The sequence below is a fragment of the Magallana gigas genome, chromosome 4 (assembly GCF_963853765.1).
Source record: "Magallana gigas chromosome 4, xbMagGiga1.1, whole genome shotgun sequence".
NCBI lineage: Eukaryota > Metazoa > Mollusca > Bivalvia > Ostreida > Ostreidae > Magallana > Magallana gigas.
Genome location: NC_088856.1, coordinates 53,360,435 through 53,374,753, shown reverse-complemented (window position 1 = coordinate 53,374,753; position 14,319 = coordinate 53,360,435). Strand labels below are relative to the sequence as shown.

Here is a 14,319-nt window from a genome sequence, read left to right as displayed (position 1 = left end):
CTCCTCCCTATCTCAAGAGATGATTCTAAACTTTTCTGCAATCTCAGTGAGAGGATTTTTACCTTTCCCGCAATCTCAGTGAGACGATTTTTACCCTTCCCCCAATCTCAGTGAGACGATTTTTACCTTTCCCCAATCTCAGTGATATGATTCTTACCTTTCCCCCAATCTAAGTGAAACAATTCTTACCTTTCCCCCAATCTCGGTGAGATGTTTCTTCAGTAGGTCCATTGTGGATGGAGTGATGACATAGCCATCTGTTTTATAGTTCTCTCCTACAGGAAGATACACACAATGTCAAGGACGTTAATACAAAGGATGACAACTCTTCAAGGACAGGTCAAGGTCATTAATCAGGATACACTCTGTTCCTACATACTGATTGTCACTAATGAAAAGTTTTAAAGTTTGCCTTAATAATACAAAAATGAAACAGCAAATGTCTTCTGTTCTTTGAATTCCAATTTATGGAATCTAGGATTCTTTAAGTCACCATATTATTATCATAAAGAAAAGACTGAGAAAACAACACATGTATCTAAAATCAATGTGACTGTCCTTCTGTTCCGACAACAATCCTTTCTCTAGTATTATATACCGGGTTTATGGAACTTCATGGCCTGCCCCATTATCTCCATGAAACTCTTCACCTCTCCAGCATCACTCACAACTGTGAAAGAAACAAGAAAAATGCAAATCCAATGATGTCTAATTTCACAAACAATACTAAAATTGTTTATTTAGATAACTTCATTAACTTCTGAGACAGATTAATTAAAATGGTAGCATATATATGCAAATTGAGTGCTTTGTTTATCACTTGTGTGTACATAAAATTGTAGATGAAGTTTAACACTGTTTTATGACCTACAGCTCTATAAGTTACTGTGGTTTTATTAGTATTCATGGGTATGAATTTTCGTCGATGAAAATCACAGTTTCAATGATACCTAAATTTGTGGCCAATGACCCTATTGATACAAAATATTCATAGAAATTGCACTTCAATGAACACTTTATATCATGGATCAACTTAATAACAAAATCGACGAAAATTGGTATTCAGCGAATATTGATGAAACCACAGTATTTTGGTGAGGCAGAATGATCAACTCTGTACACAGAGGAAAATTGTGAATTACTGATTCAACTTATAAATCAAGAGCCGCGATTCTCAACAGTGTGCATACCATGCAGGTACACATTGTCTGTGACTTACCAGTTATATACCGTATTTTTCGGGGCATAGGCCGGTATTTTTTTTCTCCAATGCGCGAGCATCGGCTTATCCCCCGGGATCGGCTAATCATAGGCTCAAAGTTGAAAAAATTAAACAGTCAAATTTAAAATCCACTGTTTTTAGCAGTTTATCATCAGGGTTGTTGTTTTTTTTCGTCCGTTTGAACTATTGTTCGATAGTTGCAGATACATAGATATAACAGAGCCCGTTAGTATATACGTCTCTGATAGTTGTCCCGTTGATAATTTTTGTAATGACATTGCGAGTAATAAAATGTACAGTACTGTACGAGGTATTTCTTTACAACCCCAATCAAAAGAATTTTTTCCCCCACGTTCACGTATGAACCCTGGAAACTATTAATGCGTAGTAAAAAAAAAACGGAACCGGGTAGAATGAAATATGACGGAACTTTTGTGAATTTCTTCTTGTCTGCGTTCGTGGGAATCACTGGTCTTGGGTGCAGAATATATCAATGCTTTGTGTTTTTACAGTTAATTTTCTGTTGGATGAAATAACGGTATTCTGGTGTCGTGTGTATATACAAAGGTGTGAAACCCGTGACTATTTACACAGCCTGGGGGCACGTAGTGTACACCCTTACACCTCACCGCATTAATTGTGCTTTTAACATTACAACTTCTTTGCATAACGGCAAGTCACTTTTTAATTTATTAATGAAAAAAAAACACAAATTAAATATTTTATGTGTGGTATTTCGTTTTCTCATTCATGCGATTACGGGGGATAACTCTATTTGAATATGAAACCACGTGTTGAGCTAATGGACGCCATACCCCGATCTACAAGTAGCTTTAAAAGTATTACTTGATTAAATGAAATTGAGCAGTAAGGTTTTAATAAAATATAAAAGGTTTGGTAAAATATCATACTTAGTTCTATCAGACAGTACCACGGAGGTTGGTGTTGCAATTAAATTTACATTATGTAAAATTACGATACCTAACGATATATACCGACGAATACGGAAGAGACCAAACAACCACAAAACACAATTATATTTTTTTTAAATGTTTAAAATATATATGTTAAGCAAATTTAATAACTTTAATTACTCTTTTGACTTTCTACATCGATATTCTGAAAGTATATACTTAATACGACAACTTAAATTCCTTCATCATGCAGCGGTCATACTTTCACCACAGTAATCATCGATTGAAAATCGGCCTCTCCCCCAATTCGGCTAGTCTATGGATTTTTCCTGAATTTTGTCTGAAAATGAGCAATTCGGCCTATGCCCCACATCGGCATATGCCCCGAAAAATACGGTATTTAGAGTCTGAATTATTCATACATACATATTTACTGTAACTTACAACTATCGGTGGGCGGGAACTCTTTCTTCGCTCCCTGCTTGGCCCCACTGTTGTTCTGTTCCTTAGTAGCCTACACAACAAAACAATGGACAAGATACAGTGATAATACATAACTTACAATCCATCTTTAAATGTGAAACCTTTACGATCTCAAACTTAAGAGGCAGAGGAAAAACAAAACAATGGAAAAGATACAGTGATAGCACATAACTTACAACCCATCTTTAACAGTCAAACCTTAGACAAACTAAAGGGGCCAAGAAAAGACTCTGAGTTATAATGATTGAGAAATTCAGTATTGTGGTTAAAATGCAGAGAGATAATGTGATAAAGACTAAAATTACTCATTCCAAAATATCCATGATCATATCCAATATAGCAAAGTTTGAAATACCAATGTTCATACCCCTATTCTGTTTAGCCTAATGGTTCAAAACCTGATATCCTACTCTTGCATATTGGCTGGTTTTTCTAAGTCTTACAACTTTTTGTTGTATGATTTTTTTGCATTATCTCATCTTTTTATCAACAGGGGTTTTTTAAGCCTATTGCCTTTTGCTAGGTTTTATTTTCCAAGTTGTATTCAGGTCTCTTGATGTAGCTGGGTTTTGGGGTTGTATTATGGTCTCTTACCTTCTGTTTGACTGGTTTTTCTAGGTCCGCCTCTGTCTTTGGACCCAGCAAGTCCAACACCTGCATATCTACCTCATTCTTCACAATCTTGCCGTCTGCAAACTTCAGCTTAGATCGAGCTTCACCTAAAGGTGAATTCAGACACCAAAGTTGTTATCATCTCCAAACAAGAGAGTCAATACCATCTAACATTGCAGAAATTGATCACTATGCATAGTTACTTAATTTACCTCATCATCATAAACGCACTGTCAGTCTCCCATATATGCATAAGCTTACTGACTGTGGGCCAACTTAATGAACTTTTCTTGTTCACATGAATAATTCTTGCCTTATTTTGATTGGCTCCTTCACACTTTCATTGAAGAAATTTTACCAATCATATTAATCTGGAGCATGCATCTATCAAAAGCATGTTTTCATAACATGATTGTGTGTGTGTTATTACTGTTAGTGATGGGAATCGGTGAGATTTTCATAATTGATAATTGGTTTCCCGCAACTAACTAATTATCGATTATAATCGGAAATTTTTAAAAAATAAATGTAAATAAACAAGTTACAAGAACAGACTCATTACTAGGCTTTCGTAATTTGATTTACTTAGTATTTCTAGCGATAAAAAAAACTATATTCAAAAGATTTTCCTTTGTAGGCAGTCCAACAATAATTTTCTTGAAACCAAAATGCGTCCAAATTCTAGAATGTGCTATATTTCCCGAGTAAGAATAGCGAGCTCGTCTGACTTGTCAGCAATTTTCAGACCGCGCGCCTTTTTAGGGTTTAGATAGTTTGCGTCTAGAATATTCTGTTCATGATATGTGCTCGTTGAAAGGGAAAAAAACCTTAACCGATTAATCGTAATGAAACCTTTTATGATCGAGCGCTTAGAATGCGATAACAATCGATTGATTTTCGATTATAATCGATGATTGGAACATCACTAATTACTGTACCTCTAAAAACTAAAAAAAGTTCGCTTTCTTATTGGTGAATTAAGAATAATAAACATTTGCAACAAAAAGGTTCAGTGAGTTGGCCAATGGTCTGCAAGCATAACAATATATCTGCGAGGGAATGCTAACTAGTGATATTACATTTTAGAATAAATTTTTTCGTTATGTCACAAATTAGATAATTTTATTACTATGCCCTGAAAATTGCTGAATAACACCGGAAATAGTTATATTGCCCTCCCGGAAAAAGTTATATTTCACAGGAAATGGTTATATTGCCTTCCCGAAACTGTTATATCATCCTTGCATGCAATCATTCTGCATATTAATTACATCGGGTTCGGAATTTAGCTAAGCAAACGTATACAGTTCCTCAAAAATCGGTGACAGGAAAGCCTGGTCAGTAGTGTTATGTCGCCCTCTGCCTTCGGCATCAGGCTACATAACATTCCAGGGCTTTCCTGTCACCTCGGGGCAAATATTCTGGTATGTCGCCCTCAAAGCCATGTAATACAGTGGGGCCTCAGATATCCGGATGCCAGATAACCGGACGCTTCAGTTTACGGACGATTTTATTTGGGAACAGATTTTTTATATGTTATTTTGTCTCATTTATCCGGAATTCCGCATTCCGGATCCGGACGGTCTGTTTTTACCACAAAACACTGATTTACTACTTATCTTGCTTCATTTAAGCGGACGGTAAAATTTGATGATACCATACTCAGTACAAAAAATTACCCCTGTCAATTAAGTTTCACACCTTTTTTACATGCTAGATCCTCATGAGTAGCTTGTATAAAAACACTGACCTCCCAAACCACTTTCAACAAGAGGCCCAGGGGCCACATCGCTCACCTGAGCAACAATTGCCTTAATTCTGATCAAATTAGCATTACAGTATCAAAATATCTTGACAACTAAGTACAGTAGATCTTGCTAAAAAAAATAGAAAATCTGCCAATTTTTATCCACCTCTTTTTTTTGGTAAATACCAAGCCCCTTTTGTTGTTCTACCTGTAAGAAGATTTTTCTCTATTCCAATTTACCCCCCCCCCCCCTCCATTTCGTGGCCCCCCTTTTCTCTAGGGAATCATGGTTTCATCAAACTTAAATCTGCATAACCTGTGCTTTCACACTAAGTACCGAGTTTTGGACCGAAAACTTTCCCAAAATATTTTTAAAGATTTTTCTCTATATATTCCTATGTAAAAATTCAAACCGCCATCACGGCCCAGCCCTATCACTAGGGACTGTGATTTTGCAAACTTGAATTTACACTATCCGAGGATGCCTCTACACAAGTTTAGGCTTGTCTGGCCAAATAGTCTTTAAAAAGAAGATATTAAAGATTTTCTCTATATATTCCTATGTAAAAATTCATCCCCCATTGTGGCCTCACCATACCCCATGACTATTATTTAAACAAACTTGAATCTTTATGATCTTGGGATGCTTCCACTTAAATTTGGGCTTTCCTGGCCTTATAGTTTTGAGAAGAAGATTTTTAAAGATTTTCTCTATATATAAAAATTTATCCCCCATTGTGGCCCCGCCCTACCCTCAGGGACCATGATTTGAACAAACTTGAATCTACACTATCTGAGGATGCTTCCACTCAAATTTAAGCTTTTCTGGCCCGATAGTTTTTGATAAAAAGATTTTTTAAAATTTTTTTCGATATATTCCTATGTAAAACTCTTGTGGCCCCACCCTACCCCCGGGGACCATAATTTGAACAAACTTGAATCTACACTACTTGAGGATGCTTCCATTTTAATTTGAGCTTTTCTGGCCCGATAGTTTTTTAGAAGAAGATTTTTAAAGATTTTGTCTATATATTTCTATGTAAAACTTGATCCCCTAATTGTGGCCCCACCCTAGCCCCGGAGACCATGATTTGAACAAACTTGAATCTACACTACCTGAGGAAGCTTCCACTTTTATTTGAGCTTTTCTGGCCTCATAATATTTTAGAAGAAGATTTTTAAAGATTTTCTCTATATATTCCTATGTAAAACTTGATCCCCCCATTGTGGCCCCACCCTACCCTTGGGGACCATGATTTGAACAAACTTGAATCTACACTACCTGAGGAAGCTTCCACTTTGATTTGAGCTTCTCTGGCCAAATAATTTTTTAGAAGAAGATTTTTAAAGATTTTCTCTATATATTCCTATGTAAAACTTGATCCCCCCATTGTGGCCCCACCCTACCCCCGGGGACCATGATTTGAACAAACTTGAATCTACACTATCTGAGGAGGCTCCCATTTTAATTTGAGCTTTTCTGGCCTGATAGTTTTTTAGAAGAAGATTTTTAAGGATTTTGTCTATATATTTCTATGTAAAACTTGATCCCCCCATTGTGGCCCCTCCCTACCCCTGGGGACCATGATTTGAACAAACTTGAATCTACACTACCTGAGGATGCCTCCACACAAGTTTGAGCTTTTCAGGCCGAATAGTTTTTGAGAAGAAGATTTTTGAAAAATACCAACAAATTTTCAATAATTCTCAATTATCTCCCCTTTAAAGAGGGCGTGGCCCTTCATTTGAACAAACTTGAATCCCCTTCACCTAGTGGTGCTTTGTGCCAAATTTGGTTGAAATCTGCCCAGTGGTTCTTGAGAAGAAGATGAAAATGTGAAAAGTTTACAACGCCAACGCCGACGACAACGACAACGACGACAGACAACGGACAAATTGTGATCAGAAAAGCTCACTTGAGCCTTTGGCTCAGGTGAGCTAAAAATTGGAAAATTGCGAACAACAGTGTATCACACACATATCACACTTGGACACAAAGAATTTAGCTAGATTCGGTTATCATTATTAGCCGGTTAATATTTCATGACAAAACAATAAAATAAAGCAGAGTTCTTTATATCTAAAAACGTTCATATCAACAGACAATTCTAGCATGTGTTGCTATATGGTATAAAAGGCAAAAAAAAAAAACCTAGTATCAACACTGGGAGCCATTGTATACAAATACATTATCATTCATGACAACAATAGACACATTTCAGATATCCGGACGCTTCACCTATCCAGACGATTGGACTTGGGAATGAAAGCGTCCGGATAACTGAGGCTCCACTGTATATGTATAATATCCCGCTCTGACGTGAATGTACAAAATAAGCAAAGTTGACAGTTTATAGGAAGTTCATAACGAAGTTGTTTAAAAATAAATCCCACCATAAAGAATGCCTAAACGAAGAGAGTGTTGAAAGGACTATGTGCGGTATTATACATTTTTGGCCCCCAAAATAAAAGTTTTATAAAGAGCCTTAAAAGAAGGTGAAAGATAGTTAAATTCATATTGAAAATAAAGGTGTAAAAGGCTATCACAACATTGACGTCATAATGTAGAAATGACGATTGCCTTATTTGGATAAATTGATGTTTACTAGCAAATTACGGGGGTTTTCAGATGGTTTTTCAACTGGGAAAAATCAAGCGAAGGCTTGCTCAAATACCATTTTTTAGTATAATGTGTATAACTATCTGAAGAAAAAGATATGTTAAAATCGTACTTGAGCAGACCTGCGCTCTATACTTCAGAATGAAAAATATAAAGCAAAAATGAGAATATTTTCATTTGTTTGCAAATTTGTGGGAATAAGGTCATTTAGTTGACATCATAGATAAACAGCGAATGAGCAATGATGACTAAAATCAAGATAAAAGTTATAAGCATCCTCTGTACAATGATATATGAAGATTTGATTTCTATACGATACTATTTAAAAAGTGGTTGAAATCAGGGGCAGATATTTCACCATACCGCACATAGTCCTTTAAACCATTTGTGATGAATAGTTGCTGAGAAATCTTTGACAAAATTTTGTTAAAAAATTTAGACTGAAAACTAGGTGTACTGTGAGCAAGCTCGCAATTGATACCCCCGCTAAGAAAAAATCATAACTTGTATTTTTTCTATTATAGAAAATATTGGATGAATCGATTTCACCGTCCATTTTTTATAGATAACAACTGCTCTATTTTTTGAAACTGTTAATGCTAATATGAGTATACAAAGTAATTTCTATTCTTTAAATTCCATTTAAGTTCAAGTTATCTGTTAATACACGAGGACATTAGCATCCTTATGTTAAAAACAAAATTCCACATGTCAAGCAGCCATTTAATATATAAACATTTTGAATTATTGGTATAGTGAGCCTGATTTTTTTTTAAACAATGACCTTGAACTTCCTCAATTGACCTTGGGTCAAGGTCATGACACACCCTCAGGTTATAAGCAATCTTGATGTGAATTAAGAACTTCCAAGGTTTCTCCATAGAAAGATATGGGCTGGACACAAATTTTGCACTTTTTTTGCCAGTGACCTTGACTAAATGACCTTGGTCAAGGTCAGAACACACCCTTAAGTCATAAGGAATCTTTGTGTGAAGTAAGAACTTTCAATGTTTTTCCATTAAAAAGATATGGACCAGACACGAATTTTGCACTTTTTCTGCCAGTGACCTTGACCTTGCCCAAATGACCTTAGGTCAAGGTCATGACACACCCTTAGGTCATAAGCAATCTTTGTGTGAAGTAAGAACTTCCAATGTTTCTCCATAAGAAAGATATGGACTGGACACGAATTGAACAGACAGACGGACGGACAAGGTGATTCCTATATATCCCCCCAAAATTCGTTTGCGGTATAATAAACAAAGTCATTATTTTACAGGAAAGTGATGTCTGATTGGTACAAAAATTAATCTTACGATATGGCATACCTAAACAAAGAGTTAGCATCTGTGATAAATAGTTGCACATAATCTGTGAAAAATGTGACAGTTCTAGGTTACAGCAAGACAGACAGACGGACAGACAGACACACAAAGGTAAAACAGTACACCCCTCTCTTTCTAAGCAGGGATATTATAATTATCATGTGAGACTGGCCATGGGCACCTTACAAATGGTTTACTTAATATGAATTTGTTAAATATGAAGGAACACAAAATTAAAAGACATGTGAAGAAGAAAGATATCTATTAACATTTGTTTTGATGAAAAAGACTATGAAACAATTTTTTAAATTAATATATGTGATTGATGCTATCAAAGACAGAGGCAAAATCAAGGGAAGATAACTTTACCCATCAGTGTCCCCATGTTGAACTTATATCTCTTCTCTTGTAGTTCCTTCTTATACTTCCCAATCACTTCCTCTACCTGAAATAAACCACGAGCTGGTGATTACAGACACCAGTTTAGAGCAGAGCAAGGCACACAAGATGAGAGGCTGCTTCAAAAAATCCAAATTATTGGCAGGGATAAATGTTTATATTATAGTGAGAGAAATATCTAAATATGACAAGTTTTTAATGGCACAAATCAGGCCCTGGGGCCATAAAAGTTAGATGAGCTCACTTTTGATCTCAGTCTCACTTTTACAAAAGGAACACATAGTGGAAAAGTGAGATTGAGATCAAAAGTGAGCTCGTCTAAGTTTTATGGCCCCGGGGCCTGATGTTTTCATGTACCCGTTATGTAGAATACAGAATAGAAAATAAAATTTAAAATTGTGTAATCTATGGAGCATTAAATCTCAAAATGTACATAGCACCACGTCACCTGTAACCACTGATAGCACCACGTCACCTGTAACCACTGATAGCACCACGTCACCTGTAACCACTGATTGGGTGCTGTCACTAACCCTGCCCTTAATGACCTTAGTTTCTCTTGTATGTAAATAAATCAAAAACAAAACACTTCAGGGTAAACCATCACTTACCGCCGCCTCAATCTGGTCGGGGGTTATCACCACCCCTACACCACTCTCCCGTTCAAACTTGGCCCAGTCCACCGGGGGGAGGGGGTGATGTAGCAAGTAGTCCAGGGCAGCTACAACAAAACGTCTCAGGATCAATGGAGTAGAACATATCAATTTCATTGTAATATAATACATCATATTGAATAAGCAGCTAAATTATATTAGGAATCATCAATGTCAAAGTTGTTTTGAAAAAAATCTTTTACATTACTTTTATCTTTAATTGCAGCATATCAAAATTACTGATAGAAAATTTTAAATGCTGCGCAGCTAGGTTAAGGCCTCCCATAGATTTCACCTCATGAATATCACGTGACATTTCATGACGTTAGCTCCGCCCATTATTCATGTTTTCATCTTTTTCCTACTTTCGATATAGTAAAGCGGTCGCTGTTAAAATTTATCGATTGACTGCTTTAAATAATCATTTTGAATTTTATTTTAAAGAATATTGTATCGAAAATATGTGACTAAAGGTGTTTATTTCTTAAAATTACATTGTCGTTTGCTTATCATCCGCGTCAACACAGCGCTTTTACTCGCCTTGTTTTGGTTGCGAACAGCTGACAGCGGTGTGTCAACATTTTCATAAGATGCATGGCCTGCAAGACGCCGAGAGTGGAAAATGCAGCTCAACCATCGTTTGAGAGATAATAAAGGTATGTTTTAATACAGGATATGTAGTGTTGACCTTTTCTTTTCAAATCATTTGCTCTTTTCAATCCATGCAGTGTAACGTTACATGTACGTTACACACGTGTTGTTTTGCACATCATCGCTGTTTTGAATTATTATTTCTTATTAGGCTATTCTTTTGTGTATTGAACTACACACCAGACACTGTAAACATTGCACTTGAAATAGATGGGGTTCCCCAGGGTACACAATTGTAGAATTCATTTAATAGGGCCTACAAAGTGCATGTTTGCATGGTGATTATACATATGTTTTGCACTTCAGGAAATTTTTGGATCTTAGATGATATAATTCATTTTGCTGGTATAGTTTACAGTAGATATCTATAACACTGTTTTGAATTCTTATTTGTTATTATGCTATATATACAAACTGTATGTTCATGTGTGTCTTAGTTCGGGTTTGTATTGAACTATTGTATATACACACCATAATATATGTAGCATACACATGTGGGGTCCCATGGTACACAAGTGTAGAATGATGTAATCATCAAGTGCATGTATGCATCATGATTTCTTTACTTTATTTTAATAATTTTGTATCATATTGCTTTCCACAGCTTCATTTATGAATTCATAAAGATTAATTGTACTACATATTCAATTTGTATGTGCTGCATTAAAATTATATGATTAATATATTTGATGTGTTAAATATGTGCAGTTATGCTTCATAATAATATGATAATAAACCCCAACCAGTAAAATCTAACATATGTGGTGGTCAGACTCGGCCGCTTGAGACCAGGTTGCATAGTGGCTAGATAATATTCGAGGGGCACAAGCTTTAAACTGACCTGGTTTGTTATTATTATTCACTACCTTATCCACATGTACATGCATACAATAACATATACATTTCCGCAATAGCAGACTTTTTTTTTTTTAAATTAACCAATGTAAATTAAACTTATATGCTATTCTAGAATTCATTAATGTATTTCCTTAAAAGAAGATTTCAATTTTAAAATTGAAAAGAACTTAATATATTACCCTAAGGTCAGAATTTTAGGGTATTTATATTCCCTAATATTCATAAGTCTTTTCTGGATTTTTTTTTACAGAATCATTGTTATTTGTTTTGAGTTATGGTTTATCTTTATGTAAATACATATTGATGCACTCCTCGGTAAAGTGTTCATGCATAGCACATGTACATGTACATTGTATACAAACAATTTTGAGACATGTGTATGTTGGATTAATTGTTACTGTGCTCAGATACATCAACTTATGTGTGACATTATGGACAATTCATTGATAGAAAAAAAAAACGAAACTAATGGAATTATAATGTCAAAGATTATTTCGAGAAGAGATATATAGTATATCAAAAGAAATTAAATATTTACTACATGTATCACACTTTGAGTAAAGCAGACTCTCTCTCTCTCTCTCTCTCTCTCTCTCTCTCTCTCTTTCTCTCTCTCTCAATTTGATATGTGTTAATAGTTTAGACCAAAGCTATTTGGTTTGGTTTTTGTACTGCCATCTTGTCATATGCACAGATCCAGAAATTTTTTTTCTAGGGGGGGGGGGGGGTGTGATTGTTTTTTTTCATGTGGTCTGAGGCATATTTGCAATAATTTTACAATGTAAAATCTTCCTCCCTTCTAGATCCGCGCATGTTTTCATACATATGACGCTGCATGGTCAGTGTAATTTTTTGGTAACAAATATTCATGTATTTGCTATGCATATGTTCCCACACCTAATTGATTTTTTAAAAATTTTATTTCAGCCCAACATGGACTTCTGCTACCACCTGGCGACATGGGTTTTGCGGGTCGATTCTTGTGGTTTCAACTCTTGAGGTTACCCTAGCTGTCTTCCCTACCCACATATTCCCTGTGTTCTACAGACTATTTAATTAAAAAAAATAATCTGATAATGCATAAACATGATGGATAAAAAGGTGCTCATCATCATGCTTTGGTGTATTTTGAATGTGTGAAGACATTATTAAAAACAAAATTAAAGCTGTTTAAAAAATTACAATTGTGAGTTTTGAAATTTTGCTTTTCAATAAAAGTATATATTGATGCCTTTACTTTGTATAATTCATTTGATATCATATGCACTATTTTTTATGACAATTTTATACAATTATTTATGAAAATCATGACAAATATGAGGTTCATTGTGTCTTTAAAAGAATTCTGTATCTTAATATGGTGAAACAAAATATTCTGACTTTATGGTAGAGATACTCTTATAGTTATAAGCAAGATTAACTTATATCGTGGCAGAGACACCATGCGCGGATCCAAAAAAAAATTCCAGTGGGGGGGGGGGGGGGAGGGGGATTGTCTGAAGGATGAAATTGTGATTGCCGCCGGGGGGGGGGGGGGGGGGGGATGGTCGTGTCCGAGGCATATTTGCGATGATTTTACTAGACGTATGTAAATTTAATAAATTTTCATTTTCCAGGGGGGTTGGGACCCCTCTTCTAGATCTGCACATGGACACTATTGATAACAATATCAAATTACATATTTAATAAACAGGGGTAGATTGAAGCAGGTACGTAGCATAAGATGAAGGGGAGGGGGAATCCCCCCCCCCCCCCCCCCCCCCCGCTTTTTCTTGCCGATTTTTTTTTTTTTAATTTACATATAAGAAATTAATATGCATGGAGTTGGCCCCCAACTGTTTTGAGAGTATGTAAAGGAATATATATTTTTTTTCTTTGCATGTCAAGGTTTTTTGGATGAGTCTGCCCCCCCCCCCCCCCATTTCAAAAACGATCCTACGTACGCGTGGATCTGGCTTCTTATTTTTTTTTCTTTAGCCTGTTATATATACATTTTAATTAGTCTAAAATTATAAGGAAGACATTTATAGAAAACCAGCACCCACCCCAGACCTTAGATCCGCGCATGGGGTTATCTGATTGTGTTTTGGTGCATTGACGAATCTATCACTCTATTCTGTTTAAACTGAACAAAAAATAATAAATTTGTAATATTCCTGTGTATTTTACGAATTGAAAGGTTTAAAAGGATAATGAAATGTGCAGGTAAGGAATAACCAACGATTAACAATGTAAATCTTTAAATTTTCCGTGCTTCACAACGCCAGATTATCTGCCCTTGATCCTGATCATCAGTGCGTTTGAAAATCGGCTAATTTGCATAAAATCATATACATCTGTCTAAAATTGCAAAAGTTCAACGATATCCCGTCAATTTTAAGGATTGTGTTTAACTTTTTTATTTTCATCAAATACCAGTGATTGTAAAAAGTGCTGGGAGCAAGTTGCTGCTTGAAAGGAAACATTTTTTTGACACGTGAATTAACTCGGTTATCGAAATTGTTTATTAAACTTGAACGATTAATGCTAAAGTTAAGCATGTTGCTGGTACTGCTATAGTTGCTCCCAGCACTTTTTAGATTAAGCAATTAATTTTCTTTTAAGTGATATAAACAACAATTTAATATTTTATTCGTATATCGTCGAACTTTTGCAATTAATGAAGTCAGATGTAGCTGCTCTATTTTTAGCGTATCACGTGATAAACAGCTGATGCGGTGGCTGTGTTCCGGTGAAAAATGTAGGGGAGATCGGTAGTAACATAATGATGTATAAACTTTATCATTGCCATATTTGGATGAGTTTGTATACTTTGTCTGGAATAAAGTCCGTTTT

At 35.5% G+C, this 14,319-nt stretch overlaps 1 protein-coding gene across 1 annotated transcript in view; it reads right to left on the bottom strand.

The window, feature by feature from the left end:
* The window catches only part of LOC105344564 (glutamine--tRNA ligase), a 40,245-nt gene that overhangs the window by 18,937 nt on the left and 6,989 nt on the right, over positions 1 to 14,319 (bottom strand). The window contains exons 3-8 of the mRNA XM_034451135.2: positions 9,934 to 10,043; positions 9,293 to 9,368; positions 3,214 to 3,338; positions 2,581 to 2,650; positions 599 to 670; positions 190 to 275 (exon numbers count right to left, since the gene is read on the bottom strand). Coding sequence (XP_034307026.2) covers positions 190 to 275; positions 599 to 670; positions 2,581 to 2,650; positions 3,214 to 3,338; positions 9,293 to 9,368; positions 9,934 to 10,043 — 539 coding nt within the window. The remainder of the gene's footprint in view (positions 1 to 189; positions 276 to 598; positions 671 to 2,580; positions 2,651 to 3,213; positions 3,339 to 9,292; positions 9,369 to 9,933; positions 10,044 to 14,319) is intronic.